Source organism: Aulostomus chinensis, chromosome 4 (genome assembly GCF_037954235.1).
Source record: "Aulostomus chinensis isolate RoL2024-O1b breed Wild chromosome 4, RoL_Achi_v1.0, whole genome shotgun sequence".
Lineage (NCBI taxonomy): Eukaryota > Metazoa > Chordata > Actinopteri > Syngnathiformes > Aulostomidae > Aulostomus > Aulostomus chinensis.
In genome coordinates this window covers 5,218,319-5,244,688 of record NC_141323.1, presented here as the reverse complement: position 1 = coordinate 5,244,688, position 26,370 = coordinate 5,218,319, and the positions used below count along the sequence as shown (strand labels likewise).

The 26,370-nt window shown below is 45.6% G+C and overlaps 3 protein-coding genes across 4 annotated transcripts; all 3 read right to left on the bottom strand.

Moving 5' to 3' along the window:
• Positions 1–239: 239 nt before the first annotated feature.
• etnk1 (ethanolamine kinase 1) lies at positions 240–12,594 on the bottom strand. The gene is made up of 8 exons (XM_086201195.1): positions 12,299–12,594; positions 10,848–11,107; positions 10,314–10,454; positions 8,666–8,808; positions 3,835–3,918; positions 3,585–3,745; positions 3,071–3,144; positions 240–2,937 (listed from the first exon to the last, which is right to left on the bottom strand). Exons 1-8 carry the CDS (start codon positions 12,443–12,445, stop codon positions 2,865–2,867), a joined length of 1,083 nt encoding a protein of 360 aa, XP_086057321.1. The 5' UTR covers positions 12,446–12,594; the 3' UTR covers positions 240–2,864.
• Positions 12,595–12,843: 249 nt separating this feature from the next.
• pyroxd1 (pyridine nucleotide-disulphide oxidoreductase domain 1) lies at positions 12,844–19,611 on the bottom strand. 2 transcript variants are annotated; one of them, XM_086201194.1, is made up of 13 exons: positions 19,285–19,611; positions 19,135–19,215; positions 18,896–19,015; positions 18,279–18,407; positions 17,813–17,886; positions 17,532–17,728; positions 17,356–17,453; positions 17,172–17,274; positions 16,977–17,089; positions 15,949–16,071; positions 15,665–15,802; positions 15,466–15,555; positions 12,849–15,224 (listed from the first exon to the last, which is right to left on the bottom strand). In XM_086201194.1, the coding sequence occupies exons 1-13, from the start codon at positions 19,360–19,362 to the stop codon at positions 15,066–15,068; spliced, it is 1,503 nt and encodes a 500-aa protein (XP_086057320.1). In that variant the 5' UTR covers positions 19,363–19,611; the 3' UTR covers positions 12,849–15,065. The 2 variants fall into 2 exon arrangements, with proteins under 2 accessions (XP_086057319.1, XP_086057320.1); XM_086201193.1 differs by having other exon boundaries at positions 12,844–15,224; positions 17,356–17,728.
• Positions 19,612–23,096: 3,485 nt separating this feature from the next.
• iapp (islet amyloid polypeptide) lies at positions 23,097–24,020 on the bottom strand. Its single transcript, XM_086202383.1, has 3 exons — positions 23,941–24,020; positions 23,505–23,645; positions 23,097–23,420 (listed from the first exon to the last, which is right to left on the bottom strand). Exons 1-3 carry the CDS (start codon positions 24,018–24,020, stop codon positions 23,246–23,248), a joined length of 396 nt encoding a protein of 131 aa, XP_086058509.1. The 3' UTR covers positions 23,097–23,245.
• Between the last annotated feature and the right edge of the window lie 2,350 nt (positions 24,021–26,370).

Sequence of the window (26,370 nt, the reverse complement as noted above, 5' to 3'; positions counted from 1 at the left end):
CCTGGCCTCTCACCTGAAGGCTGCTGGGATAGGCTCCACCCACCTGCAACCCTTAACAGGACAAGAGGTAGAAAATGGATGGAGGTTAAAAAAAAAAAAAAAAAAAATGCAGTAGCTTTCATGGAGTATTACTCACTTTGGGGTACAACTAGTGATTTTTTTTTTCTTTTAACAGTTTTAATTTCAGGGATTTTTTTTTTTCCCTTTTATTAAATGCCAAAATGCACAGACGACATAGATAAGGGTAAAATAGACTTTATTTCTGAAAGCATGTTTACAGTATTGAAAGTCACTTTTTCATTTCACCTCTTACCCTCTACTTTAATACAGCTTTTAAAAAAAATAACCAAAATTTGAGAACAAGCAAAGATATAATTACATTTACTGTACATATAAACATATACTAGAGTGGCCACAGAAAACAGACAGGTTTCTTTACAGAGTTCAAACATGCTTCGGGTTCAAGTTCCAAGCGGTACAGTGATTGTTGATGTACAGTGAAAAGCACGTTCTCCTACGATGGAGAGATGAAGCCGATATGCAGTGTCTGGTATTTGTGATGATGCGGCAGTAGGACTAAACTATCTGCACTGATTTACGGGTGACGAGTAAACATTTACAGCCTCCACACTCCTCCCGCAACTGCCAAGGGACATGAAAACCGTTTGCCATCAAGTGCACTTTTTATGAAAGCTTTTACATATTCTTAAAAGCAAATGTACATAGATTTCAATATTAGGGCTGATTTAAGCTACTTAACAAAAAAAAAAAAAAAAATCTTAAATTTGTGAAAGACGCATAACACTAATTGAAAGACAGAAGAGAAGTAACAGGTCCTACCTTCGAACTCCAAACCATTAAGTACAAGATAAGAGCGTACGTACAGGCACACTGGCAAACTAACACTTGAGTGTCTACTCTTCTGCTCAGGGTAGATCAGCAGTGCAGTGGGACAGCCGCTGATAATCCAGTTCGTCAGTATTGGTCTCCTCACATAGTGTAGTACACTTCTTACAGCAGAGCCTTTGGGCAAACCTGTACTGAGGTAACTTGTTTTGGAGTAACACCCCAATTTGCATGTTTAAATAGCTCGGGAAGCTCAATTCTTCAAAATGTATTTGCCCAAGAATCTTCTATTATTGCACCAGCAAACATCTGCACTCTCCAAAAACCTTTACACATTTAAATAAGTATAAAAAACTATCTTTTTTTTTTTTTTTAAAGTCGCGCTGCCCTGACTCTCTCTACATGGAAGAATGATAGTGTGTGCGTTATGTACAAGCAGAAAACAGAACTTTGGTGTCGGCTTGTTTAAGTAACCAAGACATTCATCTTGTCTTAGTTTTTTAAAGGCCTCCTGAACCAAATTAAACATTTCACAATAGTAACATCCACAAAGGAGGTTTGTTTCACCCGTGTCTGGCTGTGAAAACTACTGGGTCAAGTTTTATGAGGAAGAGTAGAATGTGCCAGGGAAGAAGAGCAGATCTGTAAGCAGAAAATAGCGTTTTTGTATTTCAAATTGGTCTTGGTGGAGGTTTGTGTTGTGCCGTTCTACTTTCAAAGTGAGTCATTTGTTGTTGTTTTTTTTTTGTTTCCACAGGCGCCTCCTCAGGTCGGACAAACAGCTGGCTTTCATTACACCTTCTAACGAAACGCAGCTTCACCAACATCACATTCTTCTCCCCCTGAACTTCTCTGCAACCTTGCGTTTAAACACCTACAGCTAACAACCTTCCAGGCCATTTTAAAGCCTTCCACGTACAGAAAATGGTTCCGAGCTCATAAAGCCCGAAAAGCAGGATTTTTTTCCTTCAGATTTGAAAGATGAGTTCCATGATATGGTTTGGTCTAGTGCAACATGGCTTACAGCTGACATCATCACAGTGAAGAATGTTCCAACTCAACGATGTGAACTACATTTCCCAGTCTAGCATTATGAACACGGAATGTTCAATTACAGTGAGATGCAAGTGTTCCTCCAGGGGTGGGAACAATAATGACAGATCAGTGATATACAACTATATATAGAACTGGGGGGGGGGGGCATGTAAACACAATTCCATGTTTCTACCTTCAACCAAGAAAGCCAAAACACACACACACACACACACACACACACACACACACACACACACACACACGACACTGCAACAATGACGACTGTGGCAGCTCTCCAGCACAGTCCGGGAAAATATGGGTGAAAACAAGAGTCACATGGCAGCCCACAAGCCTTCTTGCTTGTGGTGGCTCATGGAACTCTAGGGACAGCACTGGCCTTTCCGTCTTGACATTAAAGCCCCCCCCACAACCCCACCCCAAACCCCCCCCACCCACTTGCTTTCTCAAGAAACAAAAGTAGGGTTTGTATTGCTTCCATTATAAATTGGGGCTGGCTCTCAACAAGCGTCCATATGAGTGACTACAAAGGTGTTGCTGCCAATTACATTAGTGTTTGGGGAACCTGTCAATCATGGAGCTGGTTGGGGGTAAGTTCTTCCCCGTCTTCCCATTTATAGTGAGTGATACTATGTTTGATATCCTCACATATTTTGAGCAACCAATAAATTTAGCCACGTAGCCTTCACATTATAGCAGGTTTTAAGTCTGTTCTTCACACACGGCTGGGACTCCCTCCTGCCTGACAAGACTGCAGACTATGGATAGAAACTGGTCCGTTCGATCTGTAGAGGTAAAGACGTGGAAAGAAGACCCGTAGGCACTGAACAGGACAAACTCTCTGCGTGGCTCTTCCCTACATGAACCCCCAGAGGGCGCTCCACAATCATCACAAGAGGCACAGAGCAGGGTGGAAGGCAAAGGGAGTAGGAGAAAGAGAGGATGAAGGGTGGGGGTGGGGGCTTTTATTCCGGTAAGTGCAGCAGAGCCGCCTCTGGTTTCATCTTGAAGTACTGGTTGAAGCGCAGGACTGCGTATCTGGTGTGAGAGATGAGCAACAACACAAAGCGCATGTATGACACAAAAACGGTCAGTTTGAACACAGTGCACTTGCAGAACATCTTGTTCTCACAACATGCGATTACCAATTGATGATCAAGTGTGAACTTACCCCAAGAAGTCAAAATCAATGGTGGAGAACTTGGCCTGAATCAGAGCCCAGAGGGCCCAGAAGAAATGAGACGCCTGGGCGAGGAGGACCGAGAGGAGAGGCGGTTAAGATAAGTATGTGCTCACCGTGTAAAAGCACATGCATTTCTAATTAACAGAGAACCTGCTGGAGCTGCTGCAAAGCCAGCAGAAACCCTATGGCAACGACGACTGCTGACATAGAAACGCAATTGAATCACAAGCCCATCCTCCATGCCCGACAGTAAATAAGCGTCTCACAGGAGCTACTGGGCCTCACAAGGTTTACCAGTTGTCCTCAGGAGCCCCGCCCACAAAAATAAAGGGTTGCATGCTCACAGAGCAGGTGGTGCGGGTTTAAACCCACATCCTTGTGTTAATCTACATCAGATCGTAACTGGAGTTTGCTGACACAACAGCTGAGCACAACACACGGCGGTAGTAGAGGGCTTGCAGCAGGTGCAGGTGTGAGCTCCTGTGGTCGGTGCTGTGCTTACCAGGGTAAATCGGTTGACTTGAATGTAAAGAGTCTCCACTTCTGCGTCGGTCACCTCGCTGCTCTGGCCTTTGTGCTCCTTGTAGGCTTCCAGGTATGAACGCAGCCACTCCAGCTGAAAGGCTCGTTCTGGATAGCGACTATAATCCACTTCATTCAGGCCTGAGGAAACAAACAAGCGAACCAAGTGCATTCAAGGCTCAACACAAACACGTGTGTATATTTATGGATGATGCACAAGTTGTTCTCACCAGCAAACTCATTGAAATGGTTCCCAATGTCGTAGGCTTGGTAATTGTACCCAGCGTACTCGTAGTCAATGAACTTTACATTTCCTGGAAAGAGAAGCAGCGTTGTTTAGGCAGAGACACAGGCAGCAGACATGAAATGATTAAGTTGTGTTTTTCCTTTGATAACTCAGAATGTCAAGGCTTTGTAGTTGATACTGTAGTTGTAGCTTTGTTGCTCTCTAACTGGATTGGCTGGCTAATCGGCCGATTCTGGGAGCAGGGAGTAAGAGTTTGCATTTTGAGAAGAGCAAGTTACTGACGCAGGTAAAGGGAATCAAGAGAGAGAGAGAGACTCTAGGATATTATTCTGAAAATATACAAAGGCAAACCCTTCCTTCACAGGTTTAGGGCAGCAGAGTCAACACAAAGGGATGAGACAGGAAGTTCAGATCATCTAGGAGAGTTCAACAATGTTTTTTCCACTAAACCATGAACAGTGAGAATGCATTAGCAGAGATGAAAATACGTTCAAAGCCCGATTGGACCCTTTCAGCACTGGCAAAACTAAAAGTGAAAATAAGGAATGGCAGGCATTGTTTAGAACACATGCACAGCAAACGGAGAAAAGCCAAAGTTATTTTTGAAGAAATGAAAATGGAGCAGAACCAGGAAGATGGTAACAGAACAAGAACAGTGAGTTGCAAAAGAAATCGCACAACAACACATTGCTTTATGCCCTCGGGATCTGGTTGTATAATTCCTTGATTCAGTGCAGCAGGTTAGTGCTTGATTGACACTTGAGTTGGATCGACGCGCACCTACAGTTGATTTGATGCACAAGTACAAATCAAAGGGGTGACGTCACAGCCGTATCCTTGCACCGGAGTCTGCAGCGGAACGTGCCATGAGCCTGCCTGCGACAGCTCTGCCTCATACCATCACTTTCGAGCTTCTTATATTCACTAAACCTAACTTATAGCCGCTTTCATGCTGCACCAAAAACGCGGGTTTTTCGGCACTCTGAAAGAGTCGACTCGGCATTTCGACCCGCGTCAACCGACTCGCCAAGCAGCCTGGGTGTTCAGCGGCTCGGCTCACCTGCGGTGTGAAAAAGGCAACCCGCATCATCTCTGGTTTAACGCGACCTTCCTGTCACATTCTGATTTTGGCACTGCGCCGCCTGTCAGGCTTCGCCTGTAGCTTCTTCGGCTCCCTTCCAGACGAGCCAAAAACGCCATCCTCCTTCGCTGCATGAGCACACGGACATTTTTCAATCAAAGCAAAAAGACGACATTGCAACGCACGCAACGACAACGCTAACGTTCAACTCGACAACGTCCACGTTGTTGTTTGTTTACCTCTCGGTGTTCCGGCGCACATTTATGTGTAATGATGACGTTGTCAGCGCGATGACATACGAGAGAGAAAAACACAGGCACGCAGACCTCACAGCGGGAGTTCAGACCCGGGTCTTCTGGAAGCTTGAATGCGCCCTCATGCCGAGCAAACGCGGGTCCAAAAACCCGTGTTGACCCACGTTTCAGTGTGAAAAAGGGTATATGTTTAACTTTCATGAACTGAAACTCACAAAGAGCTTGAGTCGCCTGTGCTGTGTGTCAGGAGTTGAGGCTACAGCCTGGGGGCCGTGTCTCCACGTACACACAACCATCAATTATTAGTAAAAACAGAGGTGTGGGAATTGGTATTCAAACCACAACAACAGCAAAAAGGATTTGTAGCCATTTGGTTTTTGTGGGGTAGAAGTCAGCCAAGGTTTTAGACTGTAGGTCTACTGTCCTTCTAGCCACTCATGCGTCGGACTAAAGCGGTCTGTGTGTGTGAATGAAGATCTATTTTAAGAGATGTGACTCACTGCAGAAATATTAATGTTTGACAGAAATGAGGCAGTAACTGAAACTCCACAACCCGCTCCTGGACATTAGTGTTAAACGGCTGATGGAAATCATATTTCCCGAGCGCGTGACAGCGAGGGGGTGTTGCAGCGCTCTGCCTCTCTGACCAGTTTTTTTTTTTTTTTGATAGTTGCTCAACGAGGAGGGACTTGAAACGTCAAACTTGGCCAAGCAACACATACCCGACTGGTCCAAAGACTTCAAGGAGCAGCGGGGCTACGCACATGTGACGGACGACCACTTTGTGCTCTGTAAGTCAAAGGAGTGCCGCTTATTTTGTGACAACTTTTGTCTCGATCTGACTTTGACCGGGCGACTCCTGTACATTTTGGTAATTTGTCTGTTCTTTTTAAAAGAAGTCATCTGAAATCATTACTAAAATGTCCAACGCAACGCAGCTGTGATCCACGAAGCAGCGCGGCGGCGACTGAGGCGTCTGGAGATTCACGCCCTGCGTTTAACAGATGACACGTCTGATGCGGGCGACTGGAGAGACAAGGTCAAACAATGTGTTGCTGTGTGGTTGTATTTGTAGGCCACTGATAATGTGAGGTACACAACTCACACCATCTCAAAATACAAACCCTTGCTTCAACAAGCCCCGGTGGTGCATCAGTCAGAATTCTGAAGAATCTACTCAATCAAATGGACTGACTCTTTAACTTTAGGGCGTTCTTTTGGGGCCTAACACAGGGAACATTAGTTTTTGAGGTCTACAGAGAAAGACACTTTGAGGTGGGTTACCAGCCGGCGTGTGGGTCCTAGCGGGACACAACTGAACCCCTCCAGGCAGTGGCTATAGCCCCCCTGTGCAGCAGATGAAAAGGTTGGGGCAAACATCTTTCACACATGCTCACTCTCTCACTGACACATTTGCCTTGTATCCACTCTTGCTCTCACGCAAAATGTCGAAACATCAGGCAGTGCTGCCAGACTTCCACTCCTCCTATTTTTCCCCCCTTGAACATGCAACCTCACTTCCCCTTCTCACAACACTCCCCTCCGATGCTCCCTTCTCATTGGTCCAATATGAACCCCATAGCGTGACACGTCTTGCCTCTGCAAATGACAAAATCTTTGAGAAGTTTCCCGCTGGCTGCTGAGCAGCACATTTTGTGGCCCCAGGGACCAAATGAAAGGCATGCTTTCCCCCTTACAAACATGAAAAAGTGAAGCAAGAAGTGAGAAGGGCAGGGGGGAGGGGAGGGGGACAACAAGAAAGAAGCAAATAATCCAGCACTTTTTAAGAGAATGTTTTTGAAATCGTGTTTTAGAAAAACAGACACTGAAATGCTTCCAATGTGGTTGTAAGGATACAGGAAGTGGTGGCCTCTGTGCTTGGCTGAGAGAAGGGTTTTAACTCAGCACATACAGCTGAGCAGAAATGACAGGAAGCAGCATGGTAGCTGTGAAGTCTCTTTACAGCTCTACCCCCCCCCAAAATTCAACAGAAGGCTGCATGAGCAGGGTGCGACAGGGTTTGGCGACAGTTTAGACAGCTTGAGTGGGCGCAGTCAGAAACGTAATAATTATGTCTTGGAACTAATTGGATTCTATTGTGGTGTCAGTTCCAGGATTGTCATTTGTAGGTCCAGGCTATAAATTGGTGATTACACATGAGGAAATTCCTCTCTGTTCTGGCTCTCAATCGATATTTTCCAAACAGAAGGTCCGATAAGTGGGCTAACCGAAGCTTGAAACATGATTCTGCAAACCGTGCTCAAACATGAACATGTCTGTAGGAGAGAAATTGACATCATCTTTTAACAGTAATTGTAATTTGTCAAGTCTGCATTTGGAGAGATGGAGGCGGGTTCACAGCACCTTGTTTGGCATGCAAACCGGTTCAGCATGTGTGAAATCGGACTCCTCCGGTGGAGCGACTGCCACCCAGTGCACTTATGTGTTGATACTCTCCTGAAGTTTTGCAGAAGCATGTTTTAGCTTCGATGAATTGGCTAGCAATGGAAAAGTGATTAGATTTACATTGAAGCTGGCGCTCAGAGTGACTCACAGCAAGTGCAAATGATAAAAATATGTGTTATCACCAGCATCGCGACAAGCCTAGCATTAAGATGTCAGAGGGACAACTTATGGCCGAGTAGCATTGGAGGGTGAGGGTGCCATGAACTCATCCCGATTAGCCTGAGCGGACTACGCGGGGGGCCCTCAGAGCCGACTGTGCGTGCGGTTTGTCTCCCTCCATTGCCTCCCCAGGGCAGGGCAGGGCGGGGCAGGGCAGCCACAGCCTCGGCTGTCAGTCCTAGGGGAGAAAGGCTAGACACAAGGAGCTATGAGAAGGGCCCCGCCCCTCGTCCTTTGGTGACGAGGGGGCTGACAGCTCTTAAACCCCACCTCCCACATACAGAATACCCCCGTACTCGCCTCTTTCACCCCTTCGTTCTCACTCGATTACACCGCCACTCCTCCCCTACAACAGTGTGACTGGTATCATACGGCGCTCAAAGTAAATGCACACTAGGGTTGCTTGACATTCTTACCATCAAAAGAATGGCAATACGGCTAAAGCACCAGAAACATGTGCTAGCAATAGGATGCATTAACATTGTTTGTTCAGGCTGAAAATGGAAGAATCAAATTTCCAGCAGGTTTAGAATGACAGACAAAATGTCAAATGAGCAAAAGGCTTCTCGGAGTGTCTTAAATACATACTTGCTACAGACAGAAATCTAAAAAAAAAAAAAAAAGTAAAACTGAAAAGTAGCAGGTAGAAACAACGTGATCAAAACCTCCATTAGCATCAGTCAAATAGCCCATTTGTGCTGTGTTTGTCTAATTTCAGCTGAAAACTCAATGTTCCAGAGGTGCATTCTCGTCTGATCATTCTACACCTGCAGCCCAATGCACACACTGGCCAATGCAACACAATTCAGTCACACAACAATGCCTACGACTACACTTGAGCAGTCAACACTCACCTGACTCCTGGTTATAGATGATGTTTTTGCAGAGCAGGTCATTGTGGCAAAGAACTACGGGGGAACCCAGCACTGACAAGCTCTGCTGGAGCCACACCAGCTCGTCCCGGAGGCACCGCGGGCTGGGCACCTCCCGGTTCAACCTGGGGGGGGGGGGGGTGTCAAAAGTTAGCTGAGCATCAACGGATGTGGGAGTTTAAACACACGGGTGTGGTCCGGATTTCCTTTCTGCCAGGACGTTCCTGAGTGAGATGAACCCGAAGCAAACCTGAGGCCGGACTGATAAGAGCAGGCTGAATTTGTTAAATGCCAAAGGAAGCTTGTATCCAGACGATCATTGACGCCGCCTGTCATGCTCGTAGGTGAACGAGTGTGTCTCCCTTCCTGAGACGGTGTACTTCTCGTTACAGCGCGTCTGTGCCAGGTAAATGTTACAGTAATTTCATCAAAATGAGAACTGGGATTCGTGTGGCTAAATATCACAAGTGAGAGTGAGCGTTTCAGGTCACTTTCAACTTTGGTAATGAGGTCAAGTTTTCCTCCAGGTCATCTTTGATGTCTTACACAAGAAGCTGTAGGCCAGTGTGGGTGGCTGACTCAGCACCTCTCATTGTTTCTCCGACAATGATCATATCTGGGTGGCCTCCATGGAAATCATCTGCCCATAAACTCATTGTTTGTTTTGGAGTCTTTGGCGCCAACACGAAGGCAAATGTTACAGTCAATCAAGCTCTACCAGGCTTACGTGTGGAGGTGTGTCAGGGAGAACGATAGGGTATGTTCACACCTGGCTCAGTGACCCGAGCACGACTGCCCTGATCTGCAGTCAAGTTCGCACCTTCAGCTGTAGGTTCGACGTGTGGTCCTTGTCGTGCTGCGACGTCACGCGTTATACAGACACCTTTTGTCACGCTCAATCGTCCAGGTGTATATTCGTCTCTACCATCCTTTGGGGGCGGGGAAAATGAAGCAACCCTCATACTACTCAGAAGTCGCTACCTCGTTCAACACACCCTTGTACGGGAAGTCCCTTCACGCCTAAGTTAACTCCTGCTCTCTGAAACTGCTCTGCGTTTGTGTGCAGTTACAGGCATAAAACAGCAGGGGGCAAGTCAACAAAACGACACAGAAACAACTGACTGGGCGTGGCAAGAGTGAGTGGGCCAAAAACACTTAACTAACGCAGGAACAATTTCATGTTCTCACTTGTATGCTTAGCTTTGGAAAATAAGAGACTGAGCTCCTTCACTGCAGTGCGACAGCCTCGCCACCGGCAGAGAGCACTAAATTTTTCCATGTGATTAAGAATCTTGTTTTACAGGAACAGCAGTCGTAAAGTGAAGTCACTCTTGCTTCCATTATACAAAGGAACTCTACATACGTCCTCGGATGCGGGAGACATTTTTATTGATGGTGCACGTGGAACTGCTTAGATCATTTGTGACTCACTGATAGAGGGGGCAGAGGTCACGGCTCCACGTGGGGATAATGGAAAAATCTCAGCTGCTTTGAGCTATTCCAACATATTACTCATAATCAAAATGACCCATAAATGCAATTAGGTCTGGATTTTGGATTATTTCAAGCCCCTGATCATGTGTTTGACCTTATGTGGCAGATTACAGCGACCGTTCTTCTCTACTCTCACCTTGCATTCTGTTCGGGGTCCTTGAGGTACTTGGGGATGAGAGCGAAGTACTTGCCCATCTTCAGCCACAGGTCAGACTGGGGCACCCAACCATTGTGGGCATGGATGGCGTGGTACTTAGCTAGCTGCCGGGCGATAAGCCTGCAGGGGAGCGAGGACAGAGGGCAGCGGGGTGTTAGCAGGGCTTCACATCCCGGTGTGTTTGTCATTTAATAACATCTACAAACACAATTCCAACATTTCATTTCTTAAATGTCACAGTTAGTCAGCACTGGCTCCTAAAACACAGAGAACAAAAAATGCTAAATGATTTCAGAGCAACAAAGTAAAGCAAAAGTCCAATTTGAGAAAAAAATTCTTATTACACAATAAGAAAAATGTCACATTTAATGATGAAATGAATAAATGTTGTGCTTAAACTCAGATTTTGGCTGCATCGAAAAGGCTAACAATGTTGAGGAAACTTGGCCATGTAGCAGATAGTTGGTGGAGACAGCCTCCTTGAAACTCTGATACGCATCAGGTCGTTTTTACCTGAAGACAGGTTGGCTGCGAATGTGTTCTGGCTCCAGGGCGGTTCCTTGCAGGAACTCGTAACACAGACCGTTGTTGAAGGTGCAGTACAGGCGCGGGGCACAGCGGTGCGCGTGTAGCACTCGGAAACTTTTCACCTCGTTCTCCCGGTCCACCAAAAGTTCTGTTTTGTTGCCATAAATACGAACCAGAACCACATCCTGCATGACCATACCCACATAGCAGCCCAGCAGCTTGTTGGTGATCCCGTCAGTGAAGAACTGCAGCGACAAATCAAAAGGGGAGTAAAGAGAATTAGAATGAAGAGCACATTTTGTCCAGGACAAACAATCTCACATTACAGCTGCTGCTTTTTAAAAGGACAGTGGGACCGTCCTCCACAATGCTATTAAAGTGCCGTGCATGAAAACCTACATTGTTTAGAGGGTTACATAACATCTTGGATGTGTCGGATTCTGCCTAACAAGAGCCAGAAGAGGAATGTACACAGCCATTAAAACCCGGGGCTCGACTCAGGCTGAACCGTCTCTGTTGTGAGGCTGGGAACATTTGTGTGGAGAGGTGGGAGGTCCCAACATACCAGTCCTAATTGTTCACTCTATCAGGGATCGACTGGGAATGACTGGACTGTCAGGAATTTTATTTTGCATGAGGAGGCGGCATTTGCTGAGTTTCCAGTTTGGCCTCATTGATGAATATAGGGAAGGGTGTCAGAGCAGGTGACCAGCCCCTGTGTTTACCCGGCCGAGCCACCCGCCCCCCCTGCCACACACACACACAAACACTCACACTCACTCTGTCACGAGAGAGGGAAATTTTCCTTCTGTTACCACCCATACAGAAGTATTACAGCTGATGTGATGCCCTGCTTCTCCAAGATGAGCTGTGTGCTCATTTTAAACTGCATCTTTTGATCCACAGCACGTCAAAACGCCCATCATTCCGTAATTTACTTTCCTGTGTCGCTTCCAGAAGTTTCTAGGAGTCTCTATCGCGACTTGAGGTTCTTCTCATTTTTCCTAACCGCATTAAAACTATTCAATGTCATGAACCACGCACCTCCACGCAGTTCGTGCGCTGCATACGTACACAGACTGGGTTAAGTGTAAGGCGTAGCTCCAGCAATGCAGAATTGGTGGCTACGCCAAAAGCGGGAAGTAACTCCCACTGTTTGATCTTTAACTGGTATGACGCAGATGCTTTGAGGGAGAAAATATAATTCACACCGCGGAGATTCCGAGCCACGGGTCGGTCCGTGGAAGCCGACCGCCGTTTAAAGGAGCTGCTTTAAGCTCCCGGTGGCGTCATCGTTAAAGCTATTTTCAAGTGACGCTTATGACGCTAACACAGGATTAGCTTCTAACGTGCGGACGGCGCGCGCTAGCTAACGCCGGGCTGATGAGGACCCGTAGAGATCCAGCGGTTTGGTGTAAAATGTGAATCAACGGCACCTTCATTTTGACCTCGGACGGCTTCCAGCTCGGTCTCAGCTCCTTGATCAGCTTCAGTGCACCGGGTCTGTAGTCGCTCTCGTCCACCGTCACGTCTATTTTTGGGACAGCGGGAGCCTCGTCGGGGACGTGGATGTAGTTAGCCATTGCTAAATGTTGCTTTCTGGAGATACAAGTGAGTCTCAGGGAACCTCGTAGCGAGCAGCTGCCAAAAGCGATATGTAGGGAAATGTGTGACCCGCTGCGTGATATATAATGCGGGAGTACTCTGTGTGCGGCAACGCCTCTCAATTAATCCCACCCACCCGGGGAAAAAAATGCTCTCCCGATGCATGCTGGTCATGCTGCGGGGCGAGCGTCTCATTCGGGGAGCTCGGTTAATTGAGCAGCGTGCACCGCCGGCGGAGCTTAGCCCGAATCGGAGTTAAATGAGCTCACTTTTCTTTCACCACGGAGGAACGATTTTCTATTTATTGATATGTATTAAAAATAAAAAAAACAGGCTGAACTGTATTCGATAAACTAATCCCACAGTTATGCCAAGCAGCACCCAATTAATACCACAAGATAGACTACTGCTTCTACGTATACTACTTATGATGTCGTCATCATAAATAGTGGTTTATATTATATTTTTTAAAATAAATATATTCAATTAATAAAAAAAACATCACAATTATTTTGGTATTATCAGTAATTTCTATATGACACAAAAATGTGGAGCAATTTAGTTCAGAGGGATGTACAATATTAGAGCAATTACGGTGACCTTTTTGTTCATGAAGACAAAGCACACAAAAAGAGTAAAGAAAAATATAAACAAAGAATGAAAGGGTTAATACACACAAAGCCCCACGAAATTAGTAATTCTTTGGATAGATGAAGTTTATAAGAACAAAACATCAAATTTTTTCTTTTTTTTAAATGTCAGTAATGACATTTAAGAGGGATAGTGTGCAGAAATGTCTTTGTACATCTGTGATACACACACCCTAGGACGTCACATCGATCTCAACTAAAACCGGAGGATCTTGGTGAATACATCCAAGCGTACCGCTGCTGCTGCCGTACGAGGTTGACGTCACATCCGCGATCTTCTTTGAATGAAATAAAGTCTGCGTCAAATCCCAATCAATGTCACATTAATTCGTCTTGTAGAGTCACAGACGTGCAGCTGACAGGTGACCTGGGAAGAAGAACCTCTTCGACCTTCTCTCACGCGGTTACGGCAAAGCTATCAGTGACCATGGAAACCACTCTTCTGTCTGATCTCAGACATCAGTGAGTGGCCTCCTCAGCTCAGCAGGGATCCCTGCGCAACGACCACCTCAGCACAGCTCCTGATGAACCAAGTGTAGCCCTCTAAACCTGTGTGACACCCACCTTCTCCCAGCAGAGGCTTATCAGTCCTAAATATACATCTCTAAAAATACTGCTCATCAGAGCCCTCACGTATCTCCAGCGTCACCGTGTGATACGCCCCTGACATCAAATCCACATCCAACTATTCAGTTCCATAAAAGTTCCACTCTCGCACTCATCAAATGAGCAGCAGCTCACTTATCTCCATAACGTTTCTCCTTTTCCACCAAACTCGCTGACCCCTCGTCGGCTCCAGCTGAGCCCAATGGAGGGTGTCAGGTAACCTCAGTGTCTTCATTTCCTCCTCGTGGAGGTCCACCTATCATTACTGCACCAGTTTGGGTTTTGTTTTGTTTGTTTTTTTCTCATTTTGCACAAAGCTGGGGGAGGGGAAAAAAAAAATACAAGGCGTTAAAACAACTAGCAGATAAATGGTGGTACTAATTATCTGCTGGTGGCATTGTCCTTCTAATATTTCTTATCCTTTCAAAAACTGGATTTTTAGGGGATTTTCAAAGAGTAACATACCCAAGAGCAACACATCCCAGCAACAATGGACGGCATTATGTGAGCTTGATAATGTCTATTGTATGAAGGCACAGGAGGAGCCGTAGTTGCTGTTTAGGTTGAAATACGATCAAGAAAACATAGCAACAGCAGGTTTTCCTTTTTTTTTTTGGTAACCACCAGAGGCAGATCCTGCAGAAAACAAGTTCACTTCACATGCCAGCAACTACATCTCCTGTGTGTTTATTTACTTGGAGAACTTTAAGTTTGTACTTTTAAAAGTACAAATGCATTTCCACAACACTGAAATGAAACAACTTTGAAAGGACGCATCACTCAAGTGCCTCTTTTCCAACTCAAGAACAAACCAAGTTACTTTAACAAATATTTTAAAGCTCAAAATATATTCTTGTATTTTTTTTTGTAATATATTCTTGGATGGCTGACAAGAGTGATACTCTTGTAACACCCCCCGATTTAGAAATAGAGACCCTTCTCTCCCCTCTGGTGCGTTACAAACCTCCAGACCCCGCAGGCTGGCTGACTGCTAGTTAGCTTAGCTGCAGCAAATGCTAGCAGAGGAGCATTGGACAAAGATCATCTAAAAATCATCTTAAACCCACAACAGTCTTTGCCTGCATTCACAGAAGCAGGGCAGGGATTAACGTTCGCTGTGAGAAAACAGTTGAAAGTTACATTTTTGAGAGCGAACCAGCAACTAAGCTAACCAGCTGTAGTGGGCGTCTGCAGCTCTGTGGAGCACCAGAGAGGAGAGAAAGGAGCTCTGTTGTGTCCTTCAAAACTGAAGTTCATACTCCTGAATCATTGTCCGTCACATGGCGTGATTCTCGGGTTCCCAGTCAGACACGGCCTCCAGTCTGGATTGGAGCTCTAGAGCTCAGTCAAAGTAGTCCTCTATGTCAACGTTGGGGTTGAGAAGCTCTTCTCCATACGGGGTCAGATCCATCTGGTTCAGGATCAGGTTCTCAAAGGTCTCCTCGAGATCTGTTTCCCCAATTAGAACCGCTCCGACCATCCTCCCCCCCCTGAGAACCACCTGGGAACAAAAACACACTGGATGAAATGTAAAGTGACGAATCCAAAGCAGTGGCACAAGCTGCTCCTCCAGTTGTTGTGGAACAGTCCTGACACGGCGAAAACCTTCTCATCATGGGGAGGGTTTGTGACCATCAGCACGGCCCTAAAAAAGCTCAGTTCAGATTTGCAGTGACACATACTTTGACTGATGCTGTCAGACATCTGACTACATCCCACAGAACCATTAAAGCTGACGTCACCTTGACGTACTCCTGGCCTTTGGTGCAGCGCACCAGCAGCTCGTGGTCGGGCCCCAGCCCCTGCCCGTTAAACTTTCCCAGCAGCACCACCTGTGGAATGACGGGAAGAGGCCAGGTTGCGCAAGAAGAACTGAGGAGTAACACTGAAGTAGCTGAAGCGAGTAGATGATTTATCTGATGGTCCCAGTTTAAATATTACCTTGTAGTTAAAGAATTTCGTGACATGTGAGAAGAGCTCAAAGCAAAAGTCCAGCTCGACTGGTTCTGACAGGACGTGCGCGGCCATGCAGCGGCCTGCATACCAGCCCATCTGACGGGCCTGGGTCCACAACCGCATCTGCACACAGGAAACACGGCAGGTCAGCGTTCTCGTTCGTCTGATCGCGGCGAAGCGGTATCACACTGGTGAACGCAATCTAAAGCAGATGATAGTTTCTTGAGGCCTTTCCATAGGCGCTACACATCGTTGCTCTACCAGCCTACCTGCTGCCACAGCGGGCTGTGTTCCCAGCATGCAGTGCACACGTCTCCTGCAGCATAGACGTCTGGCTCTGATGTCATCATATGATCATCTACTTGAAGGCCGCCATCATCTGCCAGAGAGAACTGAACACAAACCAAAAGCAATGCTGGTGTTTATCTTTTCCCTTCATCGACTCGTGTCCAGTTTCCAGGGTGAAAGCGGCAGTAATGGAGGATCACGCCGTTCAATCACAACTATCAAATAAATCAGTTCCAACCAGTCGAGCTAACATCAGTGTCTCTGCGCTCCCCCTCACAAAGACTGGAAATGGGGCTTGATGAGCAAATGTGCTCTTCAAAGCCCGTCAACCAATTAAGTTCAAAACTTAGTAATTCAACAGCGGTAATGGTCACCGAGCAGACGCTAGCTAGTCGATCACGTGACTGCGTCGCCGGTAAGAAACACTGCTAATGACTTCAACTCGTGATCGTGATCGACTCAGTGGGTTCCTTACATTTTATGATGTCACTGCACTTTGCAAACATGGCTGTCTATAATTTGTAGAACAACGTTATCTGCTGATAAATGCTGCTTTTAATGAGCCGTAGAAAGTTGCATTGTTACACATTTGATTTGGAAATCAAAAAACAATCAGTAACATTGGTGTTACACAAATACTCAATTCAATTCAGATAATAATAATATTAATAATACCAATAATAATAAAAAAAATGCTACTACTCATAATAATTCATGTTACAAAATAATTGATTATTATAATAACAATAATGCAAATATATTGGTGTGTTTCATCAGGGGTAACACTACTAATTTTTATTTCATCAGGTAAAATGCTAATAACAACAATAGCATGACACTGGCCACCATCCTCCAGGTAGCGTCGGAGCTGAAGCTCGCTGCCCAGCAGTGAGTTCTGGTCACTAACGGGTAGTAACCCGCACTCAGGTGACAGGTGTTGCTAGTCACAGAAGCACATAGTTTTTGGGCTGCGGGCTGGCACGGAGACTCAGCGTCACTGGCTACTCACGTTGTTGCCGTGGAGAAATGGCTCAGTGTTTGGCGTGACACCAGTGGCACTGACGACGAAGTCACAACCAAATGTCTTGCCGTTCGTCAGTTGGACGTAAACCGGCCAGTTTCCTACAGAGAGGGGGAGACAAGCTGAGAGGAAGGAAAGGCCAGAGAACAAAAGACCATGGGAGCAGCTAAACTTGGTTCTCACCGATATCAGGTTGGAGTGTTTGCTGTGAGGAGCTGAGGAGCTGCTCGGAGGTGAAGATCTTCTCCACCTCACACTGATACTCCACTGAAACCCTGCGGGACACCTGAGCACAGAGGAGGGAAGGTCAAGACAGATAAACTCCCACCCTGAAGAGCCTCTCAGAGCAGAGGCCTTCAGTTCTCACCTGCTGCGCTCCTTGGAGGACTATTCCCTCATGCCAGTCTGGACCCAGGGCGCTGCCAGGCTCTGTGGGTCCACAGTGACGCCCTCGCAGGTTTCTATCTGGGAGCACACACAACAAACCTGAGCAATGCTTTATGAATGCACTTCTTTTATCCAGCATCAGAACCACTTTCAGACCTGCTGTGAAGGTTTGGGACCCCCCCGCTGCCGGTTCCTCCGTGGTGTAGCGAGGCCTCTTACAGGGGGCGGCTCTCTCTGGTTTATCAGCCTCCAGTGACGGGATGAGGAACTGTGCCGCTCCTGCATCAAAGAAAGTGTTTCCTATGGCCTTGTCCTTGACGGCCCAGATAACCTCACAGCCCTCCACCTCAAACCTACACGACACAAATGCTCGTCAACGCCACGCTACAAGGAATTAGCCAGGAGATCCATCTCTTGCTAGCGGTCAGTGGACTCACACTAATTCCAAGGCAATTCCTCCGTTTCCAATGACAACTATTCTCTTGGCTTTGGACAGCTTCTTCTGAAACTCCTTGACACACACAAAAAAAGGATTATTTTATACTCCGACCAGGAGATTTCTAGTCTAATTTGCTGTCAGTACATTCGTGGACTCCCAGGAACAAGCAGCACCACCTGCACTGTGATGCAAATCCAAATATTCATCAACAAATTCTATCAAACCCATTAAAGGAAATAAACCTGAATGGATGTTCACACATGTTTAAGTATTTAATCGCAGCAGTAAAATCACACGTAAAAGGACACAAGGAAGATAATGCAAAAAAAATAAATGACACAAGAAGATATTTTCTCTACAACCTGCGTCTCTCTTTTCACTGTGAGATGGTTCATATTTGTTCAGTGTCCTCAGGAATTTGAGACCTTGTTGCCACGCAAACATCCAGTGAGACTGGCTGGTACCTGGGCGCTGTCTGTGTCCCGGATGCCCAGCACGTAGGGTTTGTCCTGGGTTAGCAGTTTAGCTCTGGCCCCGCTGCAGATGCACAGCTTCTCATAACCAAAAACACGACCATCTACAGTTTCCACAGACTGATCAGACAGAAGAGAAAAGATAAGTTCACATAAAATAGTCATTTATTACTCTCACAAGCAGAAAGTCTTACAGCGGGAAAGGGACAGTGAATACAGCATCAAATATCCTAAATACTAGCAAGTAAACATAAGGTATTCATAGGAAATACTGAGTACTTTCCACTTCAAGACTGCATTTAACAGTTTTTTTTCTCAAATTTATGTATATTTCTTTGTGAAGTTAGTTCACATTGTCTTCTTCTATAACGGTAAGTAAAGATAATGTCCACAAGGTGGCGATGTCCAACAAATAATGAAAAGCATATTCCAAGGAGGTAGTCTTTACAATAACCTTAGAATAATCCAATTAGCACTTTTATTTTTAACCGACACAGTCTGTGTCCCCTAGATGACGTCATCGCCTACATATTACCAAAGGAGCTGTCCACACACAGCTGCTGTCTCCCCGACCCAGTCAGCGTCTCCAGCAGTTTTCCTTCACTTACCTGTGAGTGTGTGCGCAGAGCTTTGACAGCCGAGTGGATGACAGTCAGGTTGGGGAACTTCTCCTCCAGAACACTGGACGGTTGCTCCTCTACATCGAACGCCTCCAGCGTCCGGGACACCTTCCAAGCGAGGACAAAGGAAAACCTGAGCGGAGGTCGCGCTGTCGCCGAGTTCATACAGTGGGACTTAGTTCACGCAGTAAAGGGCGCCGGAGAGAGTTCTCCAGCCGCATCCTGACCTGTTTGTAGTTGGTCACGGCCTTGATGTGAGGACCTGCTGTGACCAGAGCGACGTCAGCTGACGGAATCTGGGATGACAGCTGTCAATAAAGTTTTCGGTTAGGCGACAGATGGTTAACAATCCCTGCAGCATATTAAATCATGTTCACCTGCTCAACACACGTCACGCCCGCGATGCCACCTCCTACGATTACAAAATTGAAAGTTTTCTCTTTATTATTTGCCATTACTTCAAAAATAATGCTAAGCTAACCGTATACAGATAGCTACCAGGGGTGTTCCGACACCCTTCACACGGTTAAAATGTTCCTTTCCTTTCCTCTACGGAGGCTATAGACACGTTTATACATATTCAAATGATAAAAGTTTCAAAAATGCTCCCAGACAACTCTTGTCACAGCCTGCTGGAGGTTTCTTGCGTCACTACACATGAGCGAGAGAACAGAGAGAACACAATTTCCGTGTTTACAGCTAACTACGGCAAGCGGCAGGGGACGCTTTTAAACCCGCGCACTTGCGATTAACGAACCCGGGAAAAAAAAAACACCAGTCAAACTCAAATTAGCAAGATAGATTGATTGATCCATTTATTTTAATAAGGCGACCAACATGTGCTATATTTTAAATGTTATTATGATTTTAATACGGAACAAGCATTTTGACTGGTTCCATTAGTTTTCATACAGCAAAGGCCCTTTTATGCTAATTTGATCGTCTTAATAATGCTGAAATAATTAAACTCTGATTATTGATGATAATTCATTCGAACAGGTATTTGATAAACATCCTTAGAGTTTACAGAAGCCGAGTGATCAAAAGATGACAAATAATTGGTTGTTTTTGTTGGGGAATCCTGAATAAATGTTACCAGACAATTTTGAATGGCAAACATTAAAAATAAAACACAATATATCAGTAAGTAATGGTTTTGCAATTGTGTGTGTGTGTGTGTGGGGGGGGGGGTCGTCAAGAGAACGGATCCACTTAAATTCACATGTGACATGCATGGTGTGTACACTACATGGGATTTTTTTTATCATTTAATTGAATTTTTTATTTCATTTTGGTTAATACAGTGTTTTGTTTTGTTTTCTGGTTTTTAGTTGATTCAAACGGCTCAAATGTGTCTACATTGTTGGTCTTGTCAGACTTTATATGGTCTCCGGTGTTTTAAATGCTGTTGTTTATATTTTTATCCCAAATGTTCCAGGGATGAACGTGGCCAGCGGGTCATGAATTACACGCAAAAATCCATCAAAACATTCATCAGCCGTCGTTACTGCAGTGATAAACAAAACCCCAGCAGATAGCAGCTGAAGTGCCATTTGTGGTGTTACATGAGGTAATCGACACATCTTGACTCCGTCCCCGTCCTCAGCCGGATAATAGCTACTTTGTTTTTTCCATTAATCAGCAAGCGCCTGCACTCCTTCTATTTCTGACAAAGTTGGTGATGTTGGTGTTAACGATGGCTGAGCGTATTAATGTCAGAGTCTGAGATGATCGGGTCACTAATGACCTAACGCAGGTTAATGCTGTGCGTCATACTTCCACTCATACATTACCCTGAATAATCCCTGCAGGAACACAACACACATCCTTTTTGGCGTTAAAAGTTGCTTCTATTTGAGCCTGTTTGTGACGGTATTTCTTCAATTCATTGAGAACGAACAGGGCTGTCAGGAAAGGGGTCCATCAGCAAGGCTCTGAGGACAATCGAGAGTTCAATGGGGCCTCAAATTTCCAGCAGCGCCCCTGAGTTCAAAAGCTCCCAGGTGTCTTTCTGGATTGTTCCATGACTCCACGCGACTCTTGATGATGTAATCGAAGCCGTGCTGCTTCTGCGTTAAATTGAACTTTAGCGTTTATGATTTCAAACCAATAAAAGAAAGAGATGAATAACGTATATATTGAAATCACAGGTATCAGATCAGCAGTTCCAGTCAGACCAGTTCATTTCATTTTCATCAGTTCTATTTTTGCGATAATGCCGTTGTTATTATACAACTGCGTCATCTCGATGTTGCAGTAACCAACAGATTCGATCCCATTTTAGACAAAATTCGTCTGGAAACTTGACAGAAAAAGGCAGAGATTTGATGAGCAACCAAATTCATCTTGGCAAAATTCGGCACGAAACTTTTAAACTAGCAAAGGAGCAACAGGAAGTTATAACCCGTCACTTCCTGCCTCCTCAGATGATCAAACCTAACAGTGATTATGATAATAATAATAATAATAATAATAATAATACATTTTATTTATAAGGCGCCTTTCAAGGCACTCAAGGTCACCGTACAACAGTTTTAAAAACAATAAAACAGGCACAATTTAAAAGAACAACAACAGAAGTCTCTAGCAGAGCACAGAAGAGGGCACTCAGCCATACGCCTGTCTAAAAAGGTGAGTTTTGAGGTGTTTTTTTGAAGGTGTCAATGGAGTCAGTGTTTCTGATGTCAGGAGGGAGGGAGTTCCAGAGGCCAGGGGCAGAGCAACTGAAGGCTCTAGCCCCCATGGAGGTCAGACGGAAGGAGGGGACGTTGAGGCTGATGGAGGAGGAAGACCTGAGAGACCCGGAGGGAATGTTGGTGTGGAGAAGGTCTGACAGGTATGAAGGCGCGAGGTTATGGATGGTTTTGAATGTATGGAGGAGGATCTTGTAGTCAATGCGGTGTTTAATGGGAAGCCGTGGAGTTGATGTAGAACGGGGGTGATGTGACTGATGACAGGGTTCTGGTGATGATTCGGGCAGCTGCGTTCTGGACCAATTGAAGCTTATGGAGGAGTTTGTGTGGGAGACCAAAAAGAAGTGAGTTACAACAATCCAGACGGGAGGTGATGAGAGAGTGGACCAGGATTGCAGCGCTGTTGGGAGTGAGAGATGGGCGGAGACGGTTGATATTCCGGAGGTGGAAGTAGGCGGACCAGATGGTGTTGTTGATGTGGGTATGGAATTATAAGGTGGAGTCGAGGACGATGATGCATCCAAACAAAGCGAATCCAGCCAGTCAAACACCATCTTCCGAGGGCGTCACGGCGGTCAGCTCACTCAAGAGACGAGTTCCTGGTGTGCTTTTTGAAATTTCTTGAACAGAAGACGGCTCCACAATCCAGAGGAGAAAATTATCATCATGTGTGAAGAGATGATCATGTATGTGTACGACACCTGTCACGTCATATTTATTTGTTGTGTAATTTTACACCCCAGTGTCAACATCATTTATTCAAACCTTCAACATCAAATTGTTAATCCCTCACAACCAACCTGCGTTATCTCTGAAGCCCACTAGGGGGCCACAGCTCACACTTCACGAATGACTGGTCCATCCTTCTCTCAGGTAGTTACGAGGAGCAGGTACGAGGTACCTGAGGTATAGGAGCAGGTACGAGGTAGTACGAGGAGCTCCAAGTTCTGCTTCTCATCATGTCTGCGCGGTATTTTCCAGCGGGTCCAAGATCCTGTTGTATTTTAGAAACATAGATTTTAAATTTCCAGTTAATTGGAACAAAATTAATTATTCAGGGACTTATATTTAATATTTAATGGAGGGAATTGTATTTTTTTATATATATATAAAGTCAGAGTTTGCATTGAAAGCAAACCGGGCAGATGGAGCCCATGTGGGTCACAGCATAAATGCTGAATGTGTGTCTCTATGGTACAAGTATGTTTCCAGGCGATGACTCGGGCCTGCAGCGGTGGAGATGTCAGCGCACGGAGCTCCGGACGGACACCAGCCTTCCTCTGCTCACCCGCAGCAACCACACTCGTGTTCAGAATGTCTCCCAGAGACACTGCAGGGAATACTGTGCAATAATTTGGCTTTAAGGCCATTTATTTCATCGTTTTATTATCAAAACCAGCAGATGAGAACATTTATTAATCCTGGCTTTACACGTGTTTTCTGTTATTCATTATTTTTTCATCTTTTTTTTGTTTCTTTATTTCACATCATGCCATTGTGGAACAGCACCAACAACTCACGTTTAAATAAAAGGCACTGTTTTTTAATGTATATTTAAAAAACAAGAACACTCTGTTCATAATCCTCATCATTATTAATGTGGTTCTCGTGTCTGGTTACGTCACTGGAGGGCCGGGAGTCGCTACTAGAGAGGCGGGAAGCCAGGAGGCAGCAGTCGGTCCCTCTTGCCGTAGGCGGCGGAGCCCACGTTGGTTGGTGCGTAGACGGTACCGATGGTGTTACTGGAGCGCACCAGAAAGTCGGCTAACCTTTGGGTGACGCAAGTGGCTGTGTTGCACTTTCGCTTCTCTATGTGGGGGCTGCAAAAAAAAAAGAAAAAAAAAAGATAAAACCACAGATGATGTGAAGGACTCGTATTACACCATGGGTCACGTGATACGTACCTGTTCATAGCTGTGAGACCCCTCCGTGGCCGTGCGCCCATGAGGCCGAGGAAGGGGTTGGAGATGAGCTCAGGGAGCAACCAGCCCTCACCGTCTGCTAGAACAGGTTCCTGCTCGCTGGAGGAGCCGGGACTGAAGTACCTGAATCACAGAGGGGAAACTGTCTCACACACGATGACCCTCATCATCCAGCAGCCCGACGAGCGAGGCGAGGGAGGGGCCATTTAGAGAAGCACAACGAGGCACTTTCTCCCAGATGAGCACACGTGACTTTATCCATCTGGGTCCAGAACACTGCAGCCCTCCTCACCGCACTGTTTCCATCACATCCACACACTCATAACCTGAGCTCCCCGTTCCACGCCTGTGAGGACAGAAGCCCCTGAAGCTGCTGATCTGAACGAGCGTTCTCCCTCTGATGGAGGTGTTCACCCACCTGTAGCCCGGCGCAGCGGCGATGCAGCGCAGCAGCACCAGCAGCATGAGGAGGAGCACCGGCACCTTCAGGTGGTACATGCTGATCACCTGGATGAGCAGAGACAAACATAAACACCACCTACTCTTCTTTGATTGAAAATCCCAGATGACATGAATACGTTTGTTTATTTCATTTGGATATGAAATGTCTCCTTTAAATGCGATCCCCTCAGAGTTCTAGGTTATCATGGTGGCTGGAGAACTATTAACACTGGAGCTGGGACGACCAAAGTATTCGTGATGTCACAAATCCTGCCAGTAGGACGGCTGCTTTTCAGAATCCGATCTTGACTAAACACAGAATGAATGCATGAACAGCCTTGTCTCAAACTCTGCTTAGCTTCAACTTCAAACTGTCAGACAAGAAGAAAAGCGTAGTGTCTGCCGGACGCTTTCATCAAAATGTGATTTCACGTCACGGGGGACTGCCGGGACGAGGACAGAGGCAGATTCCTTGCTCCATGTTACAGGACCATCCCTGAGCTCCCACGTTAACGTCAGCATGTGACACGAGCAGCAGAGTTCTAACTGCTCAAAAGTTGGGATTTGATTGAAGAAAAACAGAACAGCGATTATTTTAATGGCTCTGGTTCACCAACCGCAAAAGCATATTGCAAGTGTATCTAAATTTGACCTTGAAATAAATAGAAATATCTGCTTATGAATGTAAGGTGATTTAGAAAAATGATACATATAGGGACATATATTTAAATGAATATTATACATTTATTTACACACATAGATGCAGTGCTCAGGGTTTCATTTACAGTCACGCACAAAGGGTAACAAAATGCCTGAATTCACTGTTTCTCGTTGATAACCCAAAAAACAATTAGCAATCTCATTAGTTTTCTGATTATTTTCTCACTTTACTTTTATTTGATCTACAAAGAAAAATCAGAAATGATAAAACCTGCTCATCTTAATTTCTCCAGACTCAGTCAATAACCTCATAACGTGAGTCAAGGCAGAGAAAAGCAAGTAATTCTCACAGTTGTGATGTGGGAAGAACAACATGTCGGCCACATTGCATGAGAATTAATCACAGTTGCCTCCCGAATACCAAAGGTATCCTATTTCCCAAGTGATGAAGGAGGACGTGATGTTTTAATCCCAAGCACAGAGGTTTCCTGTGTTGACATGAGTTGAAATGATGGAACCAACGAGAGGAAGATGTAAAATCTAAGAGAAGAGTCCAACTAACCAGAGAACACGGCACTTACTTGCTTCTTGTTGAAGACACGAGTCCCAGTCTGTTCGAGGAGCAGCCCGGCGTTTGCCAGACTGTCACACAAGCCAACAGTTATAGGCTCCTCGCTCCGACCACTTGTGACATCAGATCTCTCCAAATATAGCCATGCATTTTTATTCACACACAACTAGGTGGATGAAGCGGGAGGGGGCGGGGGGGGGGGGGTCCAAAAGGGTCATATATATCTCACATGCACGCTTAGCTTTACTTTATTGTACACACTAAATACACACACACACACACACATCACCATCATCATCACTTTCGTCATTGTCTGCGTCGGTGATGTAATAAGACCACTGTCAGCGTGGGGGGAGCTGTCTTCCTTCTCACCTGGAGACGGATCAGGAAGTTTTAGGTCGTCCAACTCTGGCCTCCCTGCTCCCCCCGGGGGCTTCCTGGACGATGAATAATAAATATGATGACGAATGATCATCAATAATGAATGGCGCCTCATTATTTAATGGGAAACGTCTCTAACAACTGAGAAAGTACTAATTAATGAAGAGTGGCAGGAGTAACATGTTACTGCCTTGTGACCTGAATGTGTGGCAGACGGAGAACGACATCTTATTATTATACTTTACAAACTTCTGAAGCCCAAGTGTGCTTCATTTTAAATGCTAATTTCCTGTTTTGCGATGTGGAAGCAGGTATAACCCATATTTTCAAAACAGAAATGGTTGACGTGGAGCATCCCGGCATCTATAAACTCGTATTGTTTCAGTTTCCTGGTCTGCAAATTCAATGATGGATGCTAACGTTGCTCTGTGCAGTCTCTGCAGTCGAAGCAGATACTGGCGACAGACCAGAACGTCCACACAAGATGGGATGGCCTGTCAGTCGGGCTCGTGTCTGCTGCCCCCAAGTGGCCAAAAAATAGATGTTAGAGGTTAATTTGGTAAAGCAAACACATCACAATTGAACAATTCTACTTGAGCGAGGGTGCAACTGACGATGGTAACGATAACGCACATCCCCGAGTGCACTGCTGCAATCATTCAGTGGCTATCAAATACAACAAAAATTGTATAACTGTGTAGCAATACTCTGTCCAAAAAAAGTATAATCTCTCCTTGGAAGTACTTGAGGTCGGACTAATACTCTCCTCCAGTAATTAGACCAGCTCTTAGTAAC